The 20,559-nt window shown below is 42.7% G+C and overlaps 1 protein-coding gene across 1 annotated transcript in view; it reads right to left on the bottom strand.

The window, feature by feature from the left end:
* The window catches only part of EPG5 (ectopic P-granules 5 autophagy tethering factor), a 108,256-nt gene that overhangs the window by 76,789 nt on the left and 10,908 nt on the right, over window positions 1-20,559 (bottom strand). Inside the window, exons 2-12 of the mRNA XM_086682878.1 lie at window positions 19,457-20,401; window positions 17,966-18,203; window positions 16,350-16,486; window positions 15,353-15,460; window positions 14,365-14,438; window positions 12,353-12,458; window positions 10,211-10,325; window positions 9,684-9,834; window positions 6,279-6,434; window positions 2,429-2,586; window positions 1,138-1,292 (exon numbers count right to left, since the gene is read on the bottom strand). Coding sequence (XP_086539004.1) covers window positions 1,138-1,292; window positions 2,429-2,586; window positions 6,279-6,434; window positions 9,684-9,834; window positions 10,211-10,325; window positions 12,353-12,458; window positions 14,365-14,438; window positions 15,353-15,460; window positions 16,350-16,486; window positions 17,966-18,203; window positions 19,457-20,401 — 2,343 coding nt within the window. The remainder of the gene's footprint in view (window positions 1-1,137; window positions 1,293-2,428; window positions 2,587-6,278; window positions 6,435-9,683; window positions 9,835-10,210; window positions 10,326-12,352; window positions 12,459-14,364; window positions 14,439-15,352; window positions 15,461-16,349; window positions 16,487-17,965; window positions 18,204-19,456; window positions 20,402-20,559) is intronic.

The following is a 20,559-nucleotide window of genomic DNA, read 5'->3' on the forward strand; positions in this document are numbered from 1 at the left end:
CCTCCACACCCACGATATTCTCATACCATGAAAATAGTCTGGAATTCCAGACCCATTTAGACCTTAACCTCACAAGTAAGTATAGGAATAGCCTAGTGCTGGACCCTGGAAAAGAACTTTGGATCATCCAGTTCATTCATTCTTAAACCAGGATACTTCGGAGAAGGTGTTAAACTCAGAGAATCTTCTTCAAACATAATTTTACTTAAGTGTACTCGAATAGTTTGGAAGAGATATTTTTTAATGAAGATAAACAGATACATGACAACCTAAATTGAAAATACACATCTTTTAAAATACACAAAACTCTAATAAAAATCTTGATAACCACTTTGGGTTCTGTCTCTAGATACTCAGGGGTCCAAAGTCTACTCTCTTCCTCCATTAGGGATGACTCAGTGAAGGATCTCATCCCAGCCTGTCATCGTATAGATGAAGCAGCTGAACCCAGAGTGATGAGGTGTCTTTCCTGCTGTGAGATGAGCAATTATTAACAGAGTTCAAACAAACCCAGGTCTTCTGGCTGTAGCATCAGTATCCTTTCCACCATCTCATTTAAATTGGATTGGAAGCCAGGCTTCTGCGTAATTGGCACTGACCCAGGGCAGAGGGACAACAGACTGTTAAAACCACAAGTGTCAGGCTGTGCCAGAATGCCTGCCTATTCCTCACCGAAACTCATGCATCAGATGTCAAGAGACACTAGGGGGAAATAGAATGAGTATGATTCATATTTTCAACATTCCTTAGAGCAAAATGATAATCCTTTAATTCTCTCTTTCCATAAGTACAGACAATACAAGTTAGTCACTTTTTTTAAAGCAATCCCCAAAGAGGGGGTGCCTGGGTGGCTCAGTCGGTTAGGCATCCAACTTAGGCTCAGGTCATGATCTCCTGGTTGGTGAGTTTGAGCCCCACATCAGGCTCTGTGCAGACAGCTCAGAGCCTGGAGCCTGCTTCAGATTCTGTGTCTCCCTCTCTCTCTGCCCCTTCCATGTTCATGCCATGTCTCTGTCTCTCCATAATAAATAGATGTTAAAAAAAAAATTTTTTTTAAAGCAATCCCCAAAGAATCAACGCATGGACAATCCAAAAAAAAGCATTTTTTAGCTGATTTCTAAAACTTAATATTCTAACCTCATATATCTCCAGAACAATAATTTTTATGAAGTCTTCATCCACATTGGTTCTTCTGGCCTGAGCCATCTGAGCAAATGTCGTTAGAAGGCAAATCTCTTCTGAGCTATTCATGGAAGAAAGACACTTCTCAAAGTTCACAAAATGTTCTGGGTCTGCAAGTTCGTGGCAAGAAAATTAAAATGGGTGAAGAATGAACATAGACCACGTTTAATTACTCTTCCAGAGAGAAAGAAGATATAAAATTAAAAGATATATAGAAATATTTAAAAGTCTCTGTTCCACCATAGATATCTACAGGCATCGGGAAAAAGCCGGAGACCAGATGAAATTCCAACTCTATGTATAATGTAGCCTCAGAGGTGACATTAACATCTCCAATTCTCAGTTTCTTCATCTGCTTTAAACAGCTGTTAAAGATTAAATGACACTAGTGACCAGTCACTAGTGAAGGGGTCTGTCAACTGCAAAGCGCTACTACCGTCACTAGGTGTGACATTTTCAAAGGCACACGGGAAACTACTCAGTAACTGTCAGCCAATGAACCATGTGACTAATGAAAACGGCTAAGACTAGCAAAGCGCCCTGCACAAACACAGCACGCATCCCAAACAAAAGAGATTTCCTTATAAATGAAAATCTTGGGCAAGAAGTGAGTCATAACCATGACTGCAATACTGGTAAATGTGATAAACAGTATACGGTCTGTTTTACCAACTCCTCAGAGGATGCAGTGGAAGCAATATTACATTTTGTCCCTAGGGAGCACTATTGACAAACAGCTCTGTGGTCCATGACAGAAGACTGAATGCCACAAAGAAAAGGTATAGAGGAAAGATTTTAAAGAGAGAGAGAGACAGAGAGAGAGAGAGACAGAGAGAGACTGTTTAAAATATGTATTCCCCTGATGGAATTTTCACGGTAAGAAGGCAATAAGCCTACAATTCTTTCCACGTGTTTACACCTTTGAGAAATCAAAAGCAGTCTACCAAATGCCCTGTATTTTCAAAATAACTCCCTGGGGGCATTCACAACCCAATTTTCATTTCCCCTCCCCAAACCGGGATCATATCAAGTTACCACCCAGAGCATTTCAAGAATAATGAAAATTGGAATTACCATTCTACTATGTCAAAACAATACAGCCATCTTTCAAATTTCAAAATTTTTACTTATGACTACACAGAGTAAAATACTCTTAGTCCTTCTACAAGATAAAAAGAATAAAGCCACGACGAGAAAGGCACACAGGTAGGAAAGACCTCCGCTGCCTGCTGTGGCCCGGCCGTACCTTGGAGCTGCCTCTTGCACTCTGCAGGCGGGAGACTGATGCAGAGCTTCTCCAGATTCCCACTCTCCACCTGGTGCATGAGGTAGAAGAGCTTCCAGAGCATCTGGACGGACAGCGTCCCAAAGGGCATCTCTGACATAAACAGCCAAATGCCAAGTCTGCATTTTAAAGAGTAGGAATAATTTCGTCCATCAGTCAACCTCACCACACTGAGAAAGCAGGCAGAGCTGCTCTGGTAGAAAAAACAAATTCTTAAATCACAGCACAGCAATTTCGCTAACATGCTTCGGTCACCCACACCTCAAGGATGGACAGCAATGACAGCAATGCTCACAAAGCACTTACTCTGTGCCAGGTACTGTTCTAATCACCCTATATCATCTCATTCCATCCTCACAAGACCCGGGCAAGAACTATCACTGACACTATCCCCAATTTACACATAAGGCTACCAAGGCACAGAAGGGGTGGTAAGAGGCAGAGCTGTGTTTTAAACCAAAGATCTTATTAAGACCTAGGTGACAGGTTGCTTAGATGTGGATGTATGTGTGTGAGCTTAAGTACAGGTATGTGTGTACACACAGACACGTGTGCCATGGGTGGGAGGAGAACCAAAAGCCCTCCGGTGACTCCCCAGTCATCACTGAATGAAATTCAAACCCTTCAAGCCCCACATTCAAAGGCCTGCACTTACAGCTCAGACCCATGTTTCTAACCAGAGCCCTCGCTGTGTTCAGACCATTCCTGGACAAGCCTGGCAAGAACCTATTACCTGCAAGCAGCCACCAATCCATTTGTGAAGCCCTCCTCTGATTTCCTCCTCAGCACTATCACAGAATTTGGTCCACACCTGACTTTGGCAACATCATACCCTTTATCAGTGGCTCTCACACTGGAGTGGGCAGAAAAAGCCACAAAGTGGAAAATGCAGATTTCAAGGCCTGCCTATAGGATCCTGATTTTGTAGATCACAGTTGGGGCCCAAGAATTTGCACATTCTATAGTCACCGCAGGTGACTCAGACTCAAGTGCTCCTCAAACCACACAGCGAGAAATGCCTCAAGTTACTGTAATTTACGTACACATACAAACCATGACAATTTGAAAGCAGAAACCAGGTTTTGTTCATCTTTGAATAAACCACCATGTAACCTAGAGTCTTGTATTTTAATTATCCACTACCTAAGCCAGTATCTTGAAAACAATCAGCACTCAATAGCACCTTTAAATGCTATTAAAACTTTGTGGTGTGAATTTTATATCAAAAAAATCTTGGAAAAAACAGGGAGGCACTCAAAACGGTTGCTTTATTTTGGGCAAAACTACAAATTGTCCAATTACAAACAAGGCTTATTAAGAGAACAAGAAAAAGGTATTAAATAGTGCATGCCTGACCCACATCTATACCCAAACCACTACTGACCTAGATTTGAAAAGCAACAGCTAGACTCTTGAGCAAAGGTTGAAGAAACCGTAACTTCAGGTGAGCCAAGCTTCTGTCTTATTATATAATTATCTGAGGGGCGCCTGGGTGGCTCAGTCAGTTAAGCGGCCGACTTCAGCTCAGGTCATGATCTCTCAGTCTCTGAGTTCGAGCCCCACATCAGGCTCTGTGCTGGCAGCTCAGAGCCTGGAGTCTGCTTCCGATTCTGTGTCTCCCTCTCTCTCTGCCCCTCCCCTGCTTGTTCTTTGTCTCTGTCTCTGTCTCTCTCTCTCTCTCTAAAAAATAATAAACATTAAAAAAAAAATTAAATAATGTTCTAACACCTCACACAGGACCTGACACTCTTGTATAACTTATCCCAAAACAATGAGAGAAAACTGCAGAGGCCTTAAAAGTCATCACAGGGGGCGCCTGGGTGGCTCAGCTGGCAAAGCATCCGACTTCAGCTCAGGTCATGATTTCACGGTTCGTGGGTTCGAGCCCCATGTCGGGCTCTGTGCTGACAGCTTGGGGCCCAGAGCCTGCTTCGGATTCTGTGTCTTCCTCTCTCTTTCTGCCCCTCTCCTGCTCACGCTCTGTCTCCCTCTCTCTCTCAAAATTAAATAAACATTAAAAAAAAAATTAAAAAAAAAAAGTCATCACAGAACTCTGTATTTCAGGCTACAAAATTGCCCACATGGCAGATATGCAGTAAGTGGCTTAGGCTTTGGCTATCTTTTGGGTTTGTTTTCGGGGATAACCACATCAGAAATTTCTATTGGAGTGCCAAATAAATTTAAGTATCATGGCTTTAAATATCTGATTCTCGTATAATTTCTTTCCTAAAATAAATTATACTCAAGAGTAACAGTTCTTGATATTTTAAAGTTTAAAATGATTATCATCTTTGTGAATTACAGATATAATACTAGAGGACAGTTCACAGCTCAAAATCTAAGAGCTAGTAGCTATGGCGAGAACTTTCCATCTCAGCTAAGCAGGTGCAAGGATAAGTGATGAGAGCAGAGATGGTAGGCTATTCCTGATCCCCCGGCCGGGTTCTGCACAGGATCTGGTGTACCTCATGAGACAAGCGAATTTATGGATAACACAGAATGTATGACGAATAACCTAAAGATAAATTTCTAAGCCCAAATTCTATTTATCTTAGATCCATGCCTTCTGAGTGCCTACAAGTGCTTAAGACTTAGTCAAGGAATTCTGATATTTCTCTAAGCGAGCACTTATCCTATTCTTCATCTAAAACCACAAAAGAACCACCACCACTTACCACCTAAAAAGTCCTTCAGGGTTTACAAAGTATTTCCATACATTACTGCATTTCATCCTGGTAACATGTCCATGAGGTCAACACAACAGGTAGCATCATCCTCTCCATTTTACAAATGAAGAAAGTGAGGACACGAACACTAGGTGACTTGCCCAAGGTGACAGTAAATAGCCAAGACTCAAACCCCCTCCACAACACGCAATAAATACGGGGTGAAGCTATGAGACCCATGGCAAGAGGGAGCATAGCTCAGAAGAAGGCAAAGGTGGGGAAGAGCTGGCAGTTAACTGAGTGAAGGTGGAGGCCAGCAAACCTCTCCTAGCAGAGGGCACAGGGCTGTTAGCAGAACTCGCTCCTACCCTTGGCCAGAAGCTCAGGGAAGACAGTGCAGGAGGTACCCTCAAATGTAACCCGGGCTATAAGCAGCAATAGAAGACAACATGATCAGAAGCCGGCATTTACACAGACAGGACAGGGGACCAGGACCCATAAGAATCCTAGACCCTGAAACCCTCAGAGTAAGTAGGACAACTGAAACAATAAAACTGGCAAATCATTTGCACTGTGCACTACTCTGCCTCACTCAGGCACTGAGTGGGTGTGAAACAGAATTCATACCTTGTTCTAGGCTACCCCAAAAGTTCAGGGGTGGCAAAACTGAGATATCACAATTGGGTTATTTTAAGATTGAAAGAAACATTAAAGAAAGGGCATTTCAGTCACCACTATAAATAAGGACACTAAAGCCCATGAATTTGCCCAAGATAAGAAGCAGATGAAATACACCTCGACATTATATAAGACATCTACTACAAGGGCGCCTGGGTGGCTCAGTTGGTTGAGCGCCCAACTTCAGCTCAGGTCATGATCTCACAGTTCATGGGTTCGAGCCCCACATCAGGCTCTGTGCTGACCGCTTGCTCAAAGCCTGGAGCCTGCTTCGGATTCTACATCTCCTTCTCTCTCTGCCCCTCTCCTGCTCACGCTTTCTCTCACTCTGTTTCTCAAAAATAAATAAATGTAAAAAAAAAAAAAACATTAAAAAATAAGACATCTACTACAGTCGATGACTTTCACGCCAATCTTTCTCACTAGTCAGAGAGCCATTTCTCCACAGTTACCATCATACTCCTTACCTTTTGGCTTTCAGCACATGGAGGACAGCTCTCAAAAACAGCTCATCAAATTCAACCTGTAGTTTCTCCACAGAGTAGGGCTGCTGGGCCAAACCCAAGCCTTGGTTGTGACTCACAAACTGTGCCCAATGGTCACTCACATAACCAAGGGTCATCCTAAGTGTGAAGACAGGCAATATGGCACTTCTTGTTAATGCACTCAATCCTGACACCTTTATATTACATTTGAAACACAAATTTATTCATATATATTTACTGAACACCTACTATCTTCTAAGTTCTGAAAAGAATTCAATGGGGCACAAACACTGCCATCATGAGGCTTACATTTAATGGGAGGACAAACAGACAACAAACAAAATAAAGTGAGAAATATAGTCTGTCACATAGTTATCAGTGACACTGAGAAAAATACGTAGGAGAGAGGAATAATGTTTCTCTGGAGTTGGCCAGATTAAGGGGGTTGGTTGGGAGCAGGAAAGGCCTTACTGAAGAGGAACACGTGAGTAAACATTGGAAGAAGTCACAGGGATATCTAAGGGAAGAGCATCCCCAGGTAGAAGAAAAAACACCAGGGGCGCCTGGGTGGCTCATTCGGTTAAGCATCCAACTTTGGCTCAGGTCATGATCTCACAGCTCGTGAGTTCGAGCCCTGCGTCGGGCTCTGTGCTGACAGATCGGAGCCTGGAGCCTGCTTCGGATTCCGTGTCTCCCTCTGTCTCTGCCTGCCCCATGATCCCCACCCCCGCCCCGCTCATTCTCAATCTCTCGCTCAAAAATAAACATTAAAAAAAATTTTTTTTAAATAAAAAAGAAGAAGATACAGCAATGAAGGTTCCAAGATGTGGTCAGCATGTTGGAGGAACAGTAAGGCAGCCAGTGTGCAAAAGCAAGGTAAGTGAGAGGGAGACTGGCTGGAGAGGAAATGAGAAAAGTGACAGGAAACCAGACCATGAAGGCTGCTGGAGGTCACTGTGAGGACTCTGGCTTTTACTCTGAACAGGGCTGGGAGCAAAGGAGTGACATGAACTGACTCACCATTTACCAGGAACACTGGTTGTTGTGAGAATAAGCTGGGGGGAGAGCAAGGCAAAGCAGGAAGGTAAGTCAGGAGGCTATGACAATTACAATTAGGGAGAAATACCTAAGAATGAACTAGAGTCGTAGCAATGAAGGTGAGAATTCCGGCTGGATTCTGGAAATAGCATGTTTCATTGGTTCAAGAGGATGAACATTTCACACTTTCACACAATCCCTGCGATTGGAATGTATATTAAATTGCTAACATGCCATATTTTGGTAACACTTTTTCTTTCTTAGAGACACATAAATGCATCTTCAGAATTGGTGGCATCTTAGATTTGATGGCAGATGGTGTTTTGAAGGTAGACAGAACTGGCCATTAGACTGGATGTGGGGTGTGAAAGGTCAGGGATAACACCAAATGTTCTGGCCAGAGCGACCAGAAGAATGAAGCTGCCACTTACCGAAACTGGGAAGGCCACGGAGAAGCAGCGTGGGAGGCGGGAAGAGGGAGGCCCATTGGGTGTATTAAACTACAATGTTCATGAGTCACCCAAGGAGAGGTGCTGACTTGGCAGCTGGACTTACAAGCTTAAGAGTTAAGAGAGAGGCATGGGCTGGAAATAGAACTCTGACAATCCTAACAGTATTTAGGTGGTATTTAAAGACATGAGAACAGATGAGGTCCCAGGAGCAAGTTTAGATGGGAGAGAAGAGGTCCAGAAATGAGCCCTGAGGCACGCCAACATCAAGAAGTTTGGGACGTGAGGATGAAAACGACCAGAGTCAGAAAATGAGCAGCCAGGTAAAATGGAGGAGAAACCAGGAGAATGTGGGATCCTGGAAACCAAGCAAAGAAAGTGTCTTAAGGAGAAAGTGAGCAACTCTGAGAAAGCCATGTAAACTATGTGAAAGATGTAAAGGAGGAGGAAGACTCAGAATCGGTCACCGGATCAGTACAACAAAGTTCAATAGCAACCGTCACTCCTAAGAGCTGTTTGGGTAGTACTGGGGGGAAGCCTGATTGTGGAGCATTCAGGCAAGCATGGAGGGAAAAACCTGGAACCAACAGATGACCTGAAGAAAGGGACCTTGTAGAAAGTATGCTACAGCTGGAAGATGTGAGAAGAATCTGTGATAGATACAAAGAAAAGTAAGCAGATGGAAAACAAAGAAAGAATAGTCATAATATGCTACAATAATCAGCTGTAAGTATTTACATAGAAACAATATAAAGAGGGAATACTGACTTTAAAGCAATAATAACAATGCCTCTCCTATAGAGTTATTGAGAAAATAAAATGAGGAGGTATATTCCCAGCACATAACGAGCACTCAATCCTACATCATGTATACGAGTCCAAGGACAGATTTTACCTTATTTACACCAAGCAGAATAAGCAAATAAATGTCTGGACTTCTGACAATAAGTAGATAGGCTTTTAGCTTTTAAGAAATTACTCTCTAAGTCACCAGCCATCCCTCTTCCCACCATCTCATGTCCATCATCTTTCTCAAGCCCTTAAAGGCACCCTCCAGCCTTTCAGGGCATCCTATAATCATTTACCTGGCTTTACAAGGCAGATGGATACACATCTAAAATAAATTAATTACAATCTATTTTGTTTTGGAAACAAAGCCGAAGAGGGGGAGAAGTTTTAGAGGGTTTTTTTGGAGAGAAGGGTGGTTGGAAGAAATAACAGCATATTTATATGCTATCGGGAATGACCCAGTAAATACAGAAAAACTAATGATGCAGAAAAGAGGATACAAAATTAATTCAATGAAAAGCAGTACATATTGTCAAAATTTATTGGTACTTGATAATAAAAGCATAAACTCATTTTTCAATCAAATAAATAATGCTTTCCCTAGTTCAAATATAGTGGCCGCTGATGAAGTCTTTGCAACTTTCTTTAAATGGTATTTAACACAAAATCAGAATAAGAATAAATACAAGAGAAAACAGGGAAACAATGACACAAAAGAGCTGCTGCCAATCTTCTACCGCTAGGTGGCAATTCCCAGGCAAAGGCTGGGAGGTAGAAGGAAAAGAGGGAGCGAAGGAAAAGGAAAGAGGCTTCATCTTCCTTGACCAAGTTCAGTTTCTCTGGCCACGTTCAACCCAGCAACTGCTTTGAGGATCTTGACTCTAAGGACAATTACCTAGCAAACCAGTTAAATCTGAGTTAATTAACCAAATATCCTGACTGGAAGCATTTACAGAATTCCCACCTGCTAGGTGGTGAAAAAAAAATTCTTACTTTTACGATCAGTCAGATGTGAAGCGTACACGAAAACGTCCATCATCCCAATTTCACAGTATCTACATCTGACTAAGGCGAAAGCAAATAGAAACAGATGTACCGACGGCAGTATTACCTGATCATGTAACCAATCCGCTTCACAAACTGCCTATAGCGCGCTCTATTGAACGTTTCTAACCCCACAGCCAGAAGCTCCACTAGTGAGTTAACAAACGCAAACATTTTCATCATCTCTTGAGGTCTTGTTGTTTCAGGTAAATAATCACCTAGAAGTTAATCAGAGAAAAGGAAAAAATTATAAATGCTATGAAAAAACACTGCAGGATACGACTGTAAATACCTCAATGAGGAAACTAAGCCAAGGCAGAAAAAATAACAATCTCCGTTGCTCTGGCTCCTCTGTGAACAGGAGATGGGAAACCTGGGACAAAGTGCAAAATGAAAACAATTTATGAAAGTTGGGCAATGTGCAAGCTAGGTGACCTCTCTACGTTTCAGCACTAAGTGGGAAATCACAAGCACCAGAGAAAGGAAGGAAATCTCACTGAGGTCTGATGCAACCAACTCTGTTCAGTATGGCCAGGCACAGGGGAACCTGAATCAGGAACCACATTTTACACAGGACAAAAGAAATCAGTCTACCTTTTGCTTTAAACCCAAGAAGATGTTGAAAGAGCTCATGAAATGGAAACTGTGATAAAAGGATAACCAAGTCATCTTCATTAAGAAGCAGCCAACTGGTCTCAGGGTCTTCATCCTAAGGGAAAAGATGCACAATCACGTCAGCTGATTTGATGAGAACGCACCGTGCTCTAGAGTCAACAGGAGCTAAATCATCACAGGCATGAGTGGTACATCATGGACCATGTGTCTTCATGGACTTCCCCTCCCAGCATCAGTTCCACAGATGGGCTGTAAACCCCCCGAAATTGCAAGCACAATTTTATGTGCATCTGGGTCACGTCCGTCCTTCAGCGGCCGAAACTGCTCTCACGAAATCTCCGTCCCAAAGAAGATTTAAACAAAAAAAGTTCTTCTAGAGTAGAGAATCTTACTATAAAGCTCACTGCTTTGACAACATCAATTAAAGAGCCACATACTGAGTCCCAGTTATTTTAGCTACAGGTCTCCTGCCCCCAAATCAAGGCCTACTGTAGTACTTAACTGCCTTATAGCGAAGCAATTTCTGTATCTGCCATAGATAACTGAGGCTCCGTTGTCAGGTGGTGCTGCCAGAGCAGGAGAGAATAACAGGTCATATGTAGCGATTCCACAGGCGAAGCCTTTGAGGTTCTTGTTTGACACGCGGCACGAAAGTCACTTAGAAATCAAGCTGATCTGTGTCCTAAGACATGCTACACTCAAAAGGGAACGCTATGAAAAATGCAGAGATCCTGAGGATTCTCACTCAACTTCAGCAAGGGACTAATGTGATTCATTCGTAATTTCCCAAGCCACTCATTTCCCCCTCCATTTTAGGTCCTAAATGGCTAACAAGCAAGCGTCAGCTCTACTAGCAGTAGCTCTCAGCTCTGGCTGTATTTTAGAATCACCAAGGAGGCCTTGAAGCACTTGGATGTCTGGCCAGGGGCCTGGGCAAGAGTTTTAAGTTGCCAAGGCAGCTGCAATAGGCAGCCAGCGTCAACCAACCACTGATGTGGCGGATCTGGCATGCCTTCCTCCCCACAGCCTTTATAGAGCCAACAGCACTCTCAACCCTCTCATCTACTCCCCCAGTTCTGGAATTCACTCAACAATCAGTGAGTGCTAACCAGCAGCCAGGTACCACTGCAGGGTCCTCAATCATTATCTGTTTCTGGGAGTAAATGCAGGAAACCTACCACAGAAAAGACTTCTCTCTCAGGGGAGAACACTCTTGGGGGAAAAAAAACAGTTCCACCACAATCTTTAAAAGACCGATTTGCACCAGCTCCTGAGAGACTCTCTCCAAGGTGACTGTTCAGTCTCTAGCAAAGATGTCTAAAGAGTAAGAAGAGTGTGAAGGGGCTTCCCATTCCTGAATGAGCACTTGGGTAAATACAGACATGATCCCCACACCTGCCATGGCTGTCATTCTGAGAACTGTCTGTTGTGATCTGTCAACTCCTTTTAAAAAGCAGGAGTCTCAGTACATCTGGTCCCTGGCCATCCTGGACAGCACATCAAATCAGGATGTGGACCATAAAAAAGCGCTAGGGCTGATAACTAGCTGGAGGGAGAACCCCTTACAAATACACTAACCCTGTATACAGCAGAAAGAAAAATCAACAAGTATTATCTTGAGAAACTAGATTTTGATCATTCAATCCTCATCACGAATAAAGAACTATGTTCTACTTTTCAAATGAGAAGATCTGGATGAGAAGTATTCGTAACAGTTAAAGGAAGAACCTAGGTAAGCCCCGGCTCCCAGTCCAGAAACTTGTCACTACATAAAAGAAAATCCTAATGCAAATTTTATAGAGTATGAAAATATTCCCAGGTTCCAAATTCTCCCAGCTGAAGAGGAAGATATTCTACACACAGGCGTCAACACAGCACACTGGTTCAGAACACAGGCTCTAGAGGCGCCACCATTTAATGACCTTATGATCTGGGAAAAATCCTTCACCCCCTGCGCCTCAGTTTTCTCATCTGTAAAGTGGGGATCCCATCAGTACCTGCCTCCTGTGGCTACTGGGAGAAGTCAATGAGATGCTATGTGAAAAGTGCTTGAAACAATGCATGGCACATAAGAGAAGCTTAAAAATGATTAACCAAAATAAGGCAGACATGACAAATTACCTCTTCTCCTCCCTCATCTACTAGTGTCCAGGTCCCAGACGCAGGCCCCGAGGAGGATGGCTTTGGCTCACTGGGCTTCATGTGGCATAGGAACTCTGCTCGATTTCTAAAGGACAAGGGAAATCAAGCCATCACATAAACGCAGAAAGCCCACATGCACACACTCTGGATCATCTACTCACCCTAGAGAAGAGTCAGCCATCCATCCAGTCTTCAAATGGCTTAAAGTAGTAACAAGAAATAAGAACTGGCTAAAACTCAGGGAAGCTAAAAGCTTACAAATTGGGGGTAGAGACCTCCACCACTCTGAATTAGTCATGACGAGTCACTGCAGGAGTGCGGTTATGCCGGCACAGCCCCCACACTCCCTGGGACCTTGACACGTACGGACCGTGGCGGTACCTTAACTCGAGCCAGGCCTGCCAAGTGTTGCCAGGTACACGATTTTAGGAACCATGCTTTACTGAATAAAAAAAGGACAATCTGCAGGTAACTCAGAAGCTTGTATAGGGCAAAAGAGTACATCTAACGCAAAAACATTAAGTCAAAATCGTATCTACCACAGGTTGCAGAAGCCCCCCTGTACCCAGGCAGAGAGAACTGGAGAGAATTCCTGCCAGCCAGACTTCACAAGGTGTTGGCTAGATCTGAGGAGCAGGTATAACTAGAGAAGTTTCTCCTCTTGGACCACAACACGGTTCTCAGCCCCCTGTTCCTTCCCCTCTGGCCTGACCCTGAAAAATTCATCCATTCCCTCCTGTTACAGAAACTTTCTCCCATGACTTCCAGCTCTATAGGTCCACTGCTGCCCTTGCAACCTGAGGAGCTCCAGTCCTGAAGCCCCAAATGTCCACTGGTATCTGTCACTTGTAGGCCCCCAATGACCTCAGACATTTCTCCTTATAAAACGGCTCTCCTTTGTCTTTTGGGTCTATCAGCACCAGTGCCCTCACAGTCAGTCAGGCTCAGACATCTACAGGGTTATGTCAGAACCACCCCTTTCCCACCATTTCCTTATTTAGCCAGCTACTTAATCCCTTTCTGGGAACATGACCTTAGGTACCCCTCCTTCTTTTTCCCACCACCATGATCCCACCTCAGGCTCTGAGGCAGACGGGCTTTCTAGGACTGAGTGCAAGTGGTAGTAACATTGTTCAAGGTCACCTAGACAGACTGTGCCTTTCTCCCCAGTTAAGTGTCCTCCGGATGGTGAGTTAGGATCCAGAGCCAAGAGAGCCAAAAGTCTGCACCTGTAATTCAGTTAAGCAGAAGCACATCTTCTTCTGCCTTCAGTCAATCCTAACCTTCCTTGATACGACTTTTACCTTTGTTCAAAAGTCCTCAACTGCTGCCAGGCCCAGACCATATCAATTCTAGATTCCTCTGTCTTAATGTCAAACCTTTCGATAATCCAAGTCACCGTGCTTGTTCATCTGTCTGACCATCCCCCACATAGTCCTTCACTCCAGCCACACTGATCTCCTGCCTGTCCTCTGCACAGCCATCTGCACCTGTGCTTGGGGCCACTGCCTGTTGCCCCTCAGAGCACTGCCTTCACTCCTGCTGAGATCCGCCCCATTCTTGCAATCCAGCTCATGCACCTAGAACCTTCTTCCATGGCTCCACCCTCCTCTCTTCAGCCTCTTCAGTGCTAGTGTGCCAATCGCAGCTTGGCAATTTGTGCTTTTCCCTCTCTGACTCTAAATGTCTTCTTCTAAGGAAAAGATGATTTTTCCGATCTCCCCACGGCACCTTTCACAATGACATATATGATAGGAGAGGCAAACCCACTAAAAAGGGGCATCCAGAAAAGCTTAATTGTTTATACATAAGCAGTTAATAAGGTCACCTGGGGACAAAGGGTATCCAACCCAAAGAAAATCCACAATATTAAATTCTGGAATGCTGACTCTTCCCTTAGCAGTTCTTTGGATCTGAGCAGTTTAGGAAGCCAATCCTTTGGTAGAAAGAAGCATTTCAATTTCTACTTCATAAAGCTCTTCCACACTTACTTGACAGGCGACATTAGCAGAGCAAGGGACTGCATAAAATGAAAGACCCCTGACGGGTTATTCAACACTTTGATCTGAAATCAGAAAAGGAAAAAGCATACTGTAGAAAACCAACAACCCAAGTATCCACGTTCTTAGTTCACCAGCATCCTGACAAAGGGAGCGGTTATGAAAACAAAGATGGACTAGCGCCGAATCCACAAGAGCAGGGCGCAGCTGGCGGGCTACCTGGCAGTACTGAAGTCCGCTGTCCTCCAAGAGCAGCGCTCGCTAAGCACTGTCCTTCGACCACTGTAACCAGACAGGATGCAGGACAATGCTGCTGTTTTAATCCAAAGAGAGAACAAAACAAAAAAATCTTCCTTCTACCCAAAACGATTCAAACTTCTCACCACCAGAAATACTGAAGAAAAGGTAATGTGGAGAAGTTGAACTTGGCATGCACTTGGCTTCTACCCATCTGAGTGGTTGCTGTGAGTAACAGAACAACCCAAAGGCAAGCAACAGAGAGGGGAAACCATGAACCACGTAGTCAACACTGAAGGTGATTATTTGAGAGTTGATCATCACACAGATGCGGATCTCTGCTAGTATTAAAGAACTGAGATGCTCAAGGTGTCTGCCTCGTCTGTACCAACTGAGATGGATTAATTTACAAAGCTGTGTTGAGTATTACCAAAAAAGTCCTAGTGAGCCTTCCTGCACAGAAATTTTACAAAATTAACTACTACTGAACCTACCAAGCCAGACTACAAGGGAACTCTTATAATTCTATCTTAATTTCATCAATTAGGGTGGCTCAAGAAGTTTCAGCATAAAAACTCCTATGAATATACGAATATATATATAGATGTATTTTTAAATTTTTATTTTAAATATTAATATTTTTAAATAGCTTTCTTAAGGGAAAAAAAGCAATTTCTTCAGGAAAAAATGTTTAACAAAATCTCTCTCATCCCACTCAAAATTAGACAACCATTCATCATACCTGGATGAAAGGAACAGCCCATTTACTAACACCTGCCGGGCATCGAAGAATATGGTTTAAAAGGAAGAAGTGATCTCCAGGACAGCCAACTCTTTGTAACACTGATACCTGAACAGGAAAGAACATAGAGTTTCACTATTTAAGAAGAAAAATGTACCTAAGGGTCTAGTAAGTCACTTAGCCAATGTTGAAATACATGAATCTTTCAGAAGAATAACCAGAGATCTACTACACACATATATACCCATATAGCATACATGTAGTACATACCTAAAGATACACTATGAACAGGTGACTTTCTACCACAGAGACACACAGAGGCCTATGAACGCATGAGTACTATGATCAAAATATCGTAAGTATTTTCCTGCAACCCAATTTTTATTATCTGACAAAAGACAAATTCCCGATGTTCCTGGCCACATATGAATAGATACAAGCCAAGTAGTTTAATGTAGTCTCAGTTTGTAACAGATTCTCAAATCCAAGTAAGTATGCTTGGGATCTTACCACATATGTAAGAACTCTAGCATGAAAATTAAAAAAACACCCAAGGCGGCCCCACTGAAAACCACTAAACAAAGAAGCTTCCTTCGCTACTACACTTAACATCTTTCTTAAGTTTCCCAAATCCTGACACCTGTCTTTTTTCTCTTAATCTTTTAACGAAACATCAAACATAAGATGATAAAACTAAATGACATGGAAGTTTTCAGAGCGGCGGCCTATATTAACTACGTACCTAATCTTTGCTTTACCATGCTTCCCACATTTCCATTTCTTCCCAAGGATGAAGCCCCAAGATTATTTAGCTTAAACTTTATTAGAAAGAAAAAACACTTTGTGCTTAATAACACACTAGGTAAGTATAACTTATTTCCATGTGTCATGAACAAAGAAAATGTCACTAATTAACATATTAAATGAATTAGCTGAAGAAGCTGTTGAAAAAAAGAACTATAATAAGAGATAATTCTTCAATTATCTGTTTCCTTACCAATCTCTGCAGCCAGAGAAGAATATCGTCATGGAACTGAGTATCTTCATTAACCCTCCTGGTGAACATGAATAAGACACTAATGCACTCCTTTAGTTGACACAGATCAGAGGGAAAGCTTTCAGTCTGTTTACCAGCTATAAATTAAAAAGAGGATTAAATGAGCCCCATATAAGTGGTGTTTTGGGGAGAATTTTTAGTGTCTCAATAAATAAATAAATAAATAAATAAATAAATAAATAACTTCTCAAAATATTTAGTTCAGATAAAAATCCAAAGGAGAAAAAACTGCATCAGAAATATCTCAATTTGGGGCACGTGGGTGGCTCAGGTGGTTAAGCGTCTGACTTCGGCTCAGGTCACGATTTCACGTTTGTGACTTCAAGCCCCACGTCGGGCCCTGCTGTCAGCACAGAACCCGTTTCAGATATCTGTCCCCCTCTTTCTCTGCCCCTCCCCTGCCTGTGCTCTGTCTCTTTCAAAATAAATAATAAATAAACTTTAAAAAAAATTAAAAAACATATATATACATATATATATCTGAATTTTGGGACACTTGGTTGGCTCAGTCAGAAGAGTATGTGACTCATGATTTTGGGTTTGTGAGTTTGAGCCCCACGCTAGGTGCAAAGATCACTTAAATAAATGAAACTTCTTTAAAAATCTGAATTTCGGGGTGCCTATGTGGCTCAGTTGGTTGAGTATCTAACTTCAGCTCAGGTCATAATCTCATGGTTCATGGGTTCAAGCCCCGCATCAGGCTCTGTGCTGACAGCTTGCTCAGAGCCTGGAGACTGCTTCGGATTCTGTGTATCCTTTTCTCTCTGCCCCTCCCCTGCTCATGCTCTGTCTCTCTCTGTCTCTCAAAAATAAATAAATGTTAAAAAAAATTTTTTTAACTCTCTCTACTAAATATGTAATCCAAAACTGTATTTAATGTTGTGAAGTATTACAAAGGGAAAACCAACTTCATCAAAATCTATTTTTTATTTAAAAAGCAGCAGACCTCTGGTCTAACCCCAGCTCTTAGATTAGTTATGAAATCAATGAGGGGGAAGGATTTATTTTACTTTAAATATTCCTAATATCTCCCCTAGAAATAAAAATTGCATAATTCAATTAGCTAATTCATACTTAATACATGACACAATCAAAGCTAGTCTTGTAAAACCCAAATATGATGAAAAATGCAGAACATTATAGATCCTCCGAAAAAAGTTATATAAAACAGCCCAACAAACCAGACAAGCAAAAATAAAGTACAACAGACAGAGGATGAAAAAGTATGCTGAGTATCAGTTTTACAATCAAAAACTGCATTTGAATTTGACTTGGTTAAGAAGCACATAAATAGGACAGTAAGGGGCATTAATGATAAAAAGCAAGCTCTCTGGCTTCCCAGAGAAGCACAGACTGACAGCCCCAGGGAAGGGAGACCTGGCATAGCTCCCAAGAAATGTTACTAAGGCAGATCTCCAACCTGCTTTGGGAAAGACAAGGTAAAACAGCACAAATGTTCCCTTCTAATACCAATTAGGGCACAATTCAACCAACCCCTCAATTCTTTTTTTCCTTGCAGATCACAAGAAAGAGTGAGACTTTGATTATTCACCTACCTCGGCCTTGAACTGCTAAAGATCTCAGAACAGCTGAACTATTGAGTAAGGCATAAATGTAAGACTCCACTTGCAACTTTGAGAGCACAGAGGTATACGAATGCAGAGCGAGGGTCTGGTGGAGGTGCTCAGATTTGGCATCAAATAGCTTCTTTAGCTCCCCCAGTGCATTTTCATTCATCTCTACTCTTTGGTAGCGATGATAGCCAGAAACTTTCACTTGATCTGCACAGATACCCTAGCGGTGGACAAAAGGGGAAAACAGGAAACCAGTTAACTCTTTGCACTTGAAATAATCAGGCTGCAGGCATATGATGCGTTGACTCAGTACCATCTTCAAAGAGCTTATAAATCATGGTGAGGGGACAGTACCGCCACATAGACAAGAATAAATCAAATATATAATCAGGTGCCGAGAAGTATAATGCCAATTGTAAAGCATCACAAGGTCAAAGAAGGAAAAACAAACCCTCAGAAAAAAATAATAAAACTTGCCCCTAAGACTCTCATGATTGATAATCTTACCTTCTACTTTGCAAACACTGAAGATAATGTGAGATCTCCACAACTTCAAGGGACTTCAAAATATCTCTGTATCTACCCTCTGCTCAAAAGAAATTCCTCTCCTTTTCAATACTAACACCCCAATACTAACACCTTCAGCTGTGTTCTTGATTCTATCCTCCTTTTTAGTATAATCAAATGTTCCCCTCTCCACAGACTCCTTTCTATCTACAAAGAGAGATACACGAGTCTCCCAATAAATAAGGATTAAGGACGGGGGAAAAGCACATATTTCTCCTTGGTATCTCCGGCTTCCCTTCACTGCCAAACTTGTCAAGAGCGCCTTTCTCTTCCTTGCCATCCTTCCCAGGCCACTATGGAATGGCTTTCCTAATGGCCACCTTGGCCTCCATACAGCCACATCTGATTGCCTTCCCTGTTTCCTCATCACGTCTCAAGCTTACCCCATGGATCATGCTCTCCTTGACACTCTCCACCTACTGGATGTTCCTGGCATTATGCCCAAGATTACAAAGTAAATGGTCCACAAGCTGGATCTGACCTGGAGACATGACTTGCTTGTCCTCTACTCTGTATTTTGTTGCCAACCTTTACATTTCAGGATCCCTCCCGTAAAAATCCGGATTTCCAGCTCTTCTTAGGAACTGAAAAGACGTGGCAATGTGGGACCACACAGCCTCAAAGCAACAATCAGCGAGGACTTAAGAGCAGCTGCCCCTGCTGGGCCAGGCATGAGCCCAGACCACTGGGCATGAGCCCAGTGACCACCATCCCGCTCAGCCCACTTCACTTCTCTAGGTCACCTGCTTGGCCCCTGCAGGCATCTGACTTTGTGACTCCTCCACTGTACTACTCTGGGCTAGGTCAGGGTCAAGCGTTAGTATAAGCATACTCCAGACCTGGATGGCCTCACGAGGAGAGCACCTCCACTGCAAATCCCCCAGGCTCCTGAAATAGTCAAAATACCTGCACAGACAACTGTTCCTCCTTAAAGTGCCATAGTCGACTTTTCGCATTTTGGCAATCAGACGTCAGAGCAAGGAGCTCAGCTTCAGCCAGCAGCAGCTGCTTCCTACATCGGGAGTAGTTCAATAGCAACTCATAAAATTCGTGCCTGTCCTGATGAGCCATGCTGTCAAACTCTTCTAAATACGACTCAACATTTTCCAGCCACGAACCAGGCTCAAAGATTTTTAGCTGTTCTTTAGTAAATGGTACCAGTTCTGGTTGAGATGGGAGCTCGGGGTACAGTCGCTCGCTGCAGAACAAGGGTTTCACTGCCACCAAAGCTGGTACTTCTCCAGCAATTTCAGCTGGCAGCTGGGGATACAGTCTTTTCACTCTAGGTGGCTGAAAAATGTCTTTGGCTTCACAAGAACTCTGCAAGCCAACATTTTGTAGCACCTCTGGAGAAAGACCCAAGGCTTGTTTGTCTTCTTTCTTTTTCGGAGTTTCTCTGACCTGTAAATTTTCCATTTCTTGCTGAGTATGAAAAAAATCAGGATGCAAGGGGCTTTCAGAAGGTCCACATTGTATCAATGTATTTCCCTCTGCTTCTGTAAAGTTCTTGGGGGTTTCTACTTTGATTCCAGCACTGTCTCCAAGGTCGACCTTCGGCTTCACGGCATCGTCCCCAACACAGGCTCTGACCTCCTCCCCTTCCTTTGAGGTCTCTGTGTTCCATGTCAGGGACCCTTCGTTGCTTATAGTTAAGGAGGTGAGTGGTACATCAAACATTTCACTGTCGTTGTGTCCACTGGCAGCATTCTGGAGCTGAGAATCAGTTAACACCTTCAGACAGTCTCCTTTGAATTCACAAGCTGGAGCAGAAATTTCCAGCTCTCTGGAGGTTTTCGGAAGGGAGACTTCATCAGATTCTTCCCTCTGAAGGGGTTCAGATTTTTTCTTTTCCTAAAAACAAGATTTATAATGTGAATTAATTTGTAATATAGCAATAATTGATGATTTAAACATAAGAAATTCTTAAACTGTATATAAAATCTAAATGTTATAATTTAGAAAATGGAACCTAAATAAACTTCATGAGCGATGTGTTTCATGTTTCCTAT

This window comes from Puma concolor, chromosome D3, assembly GCF_028749965.1.
Source record: "Puma concolor isolate L17-30 chromosome D3, mPumCon1.1.hap2, whole genome shotgun sequence".
Taxonomy (NCBI): Eukaryota; Metazoa; Chordata; class Mammalia; order Carnivora; family Felidae; genus Puma; species Puma concolor.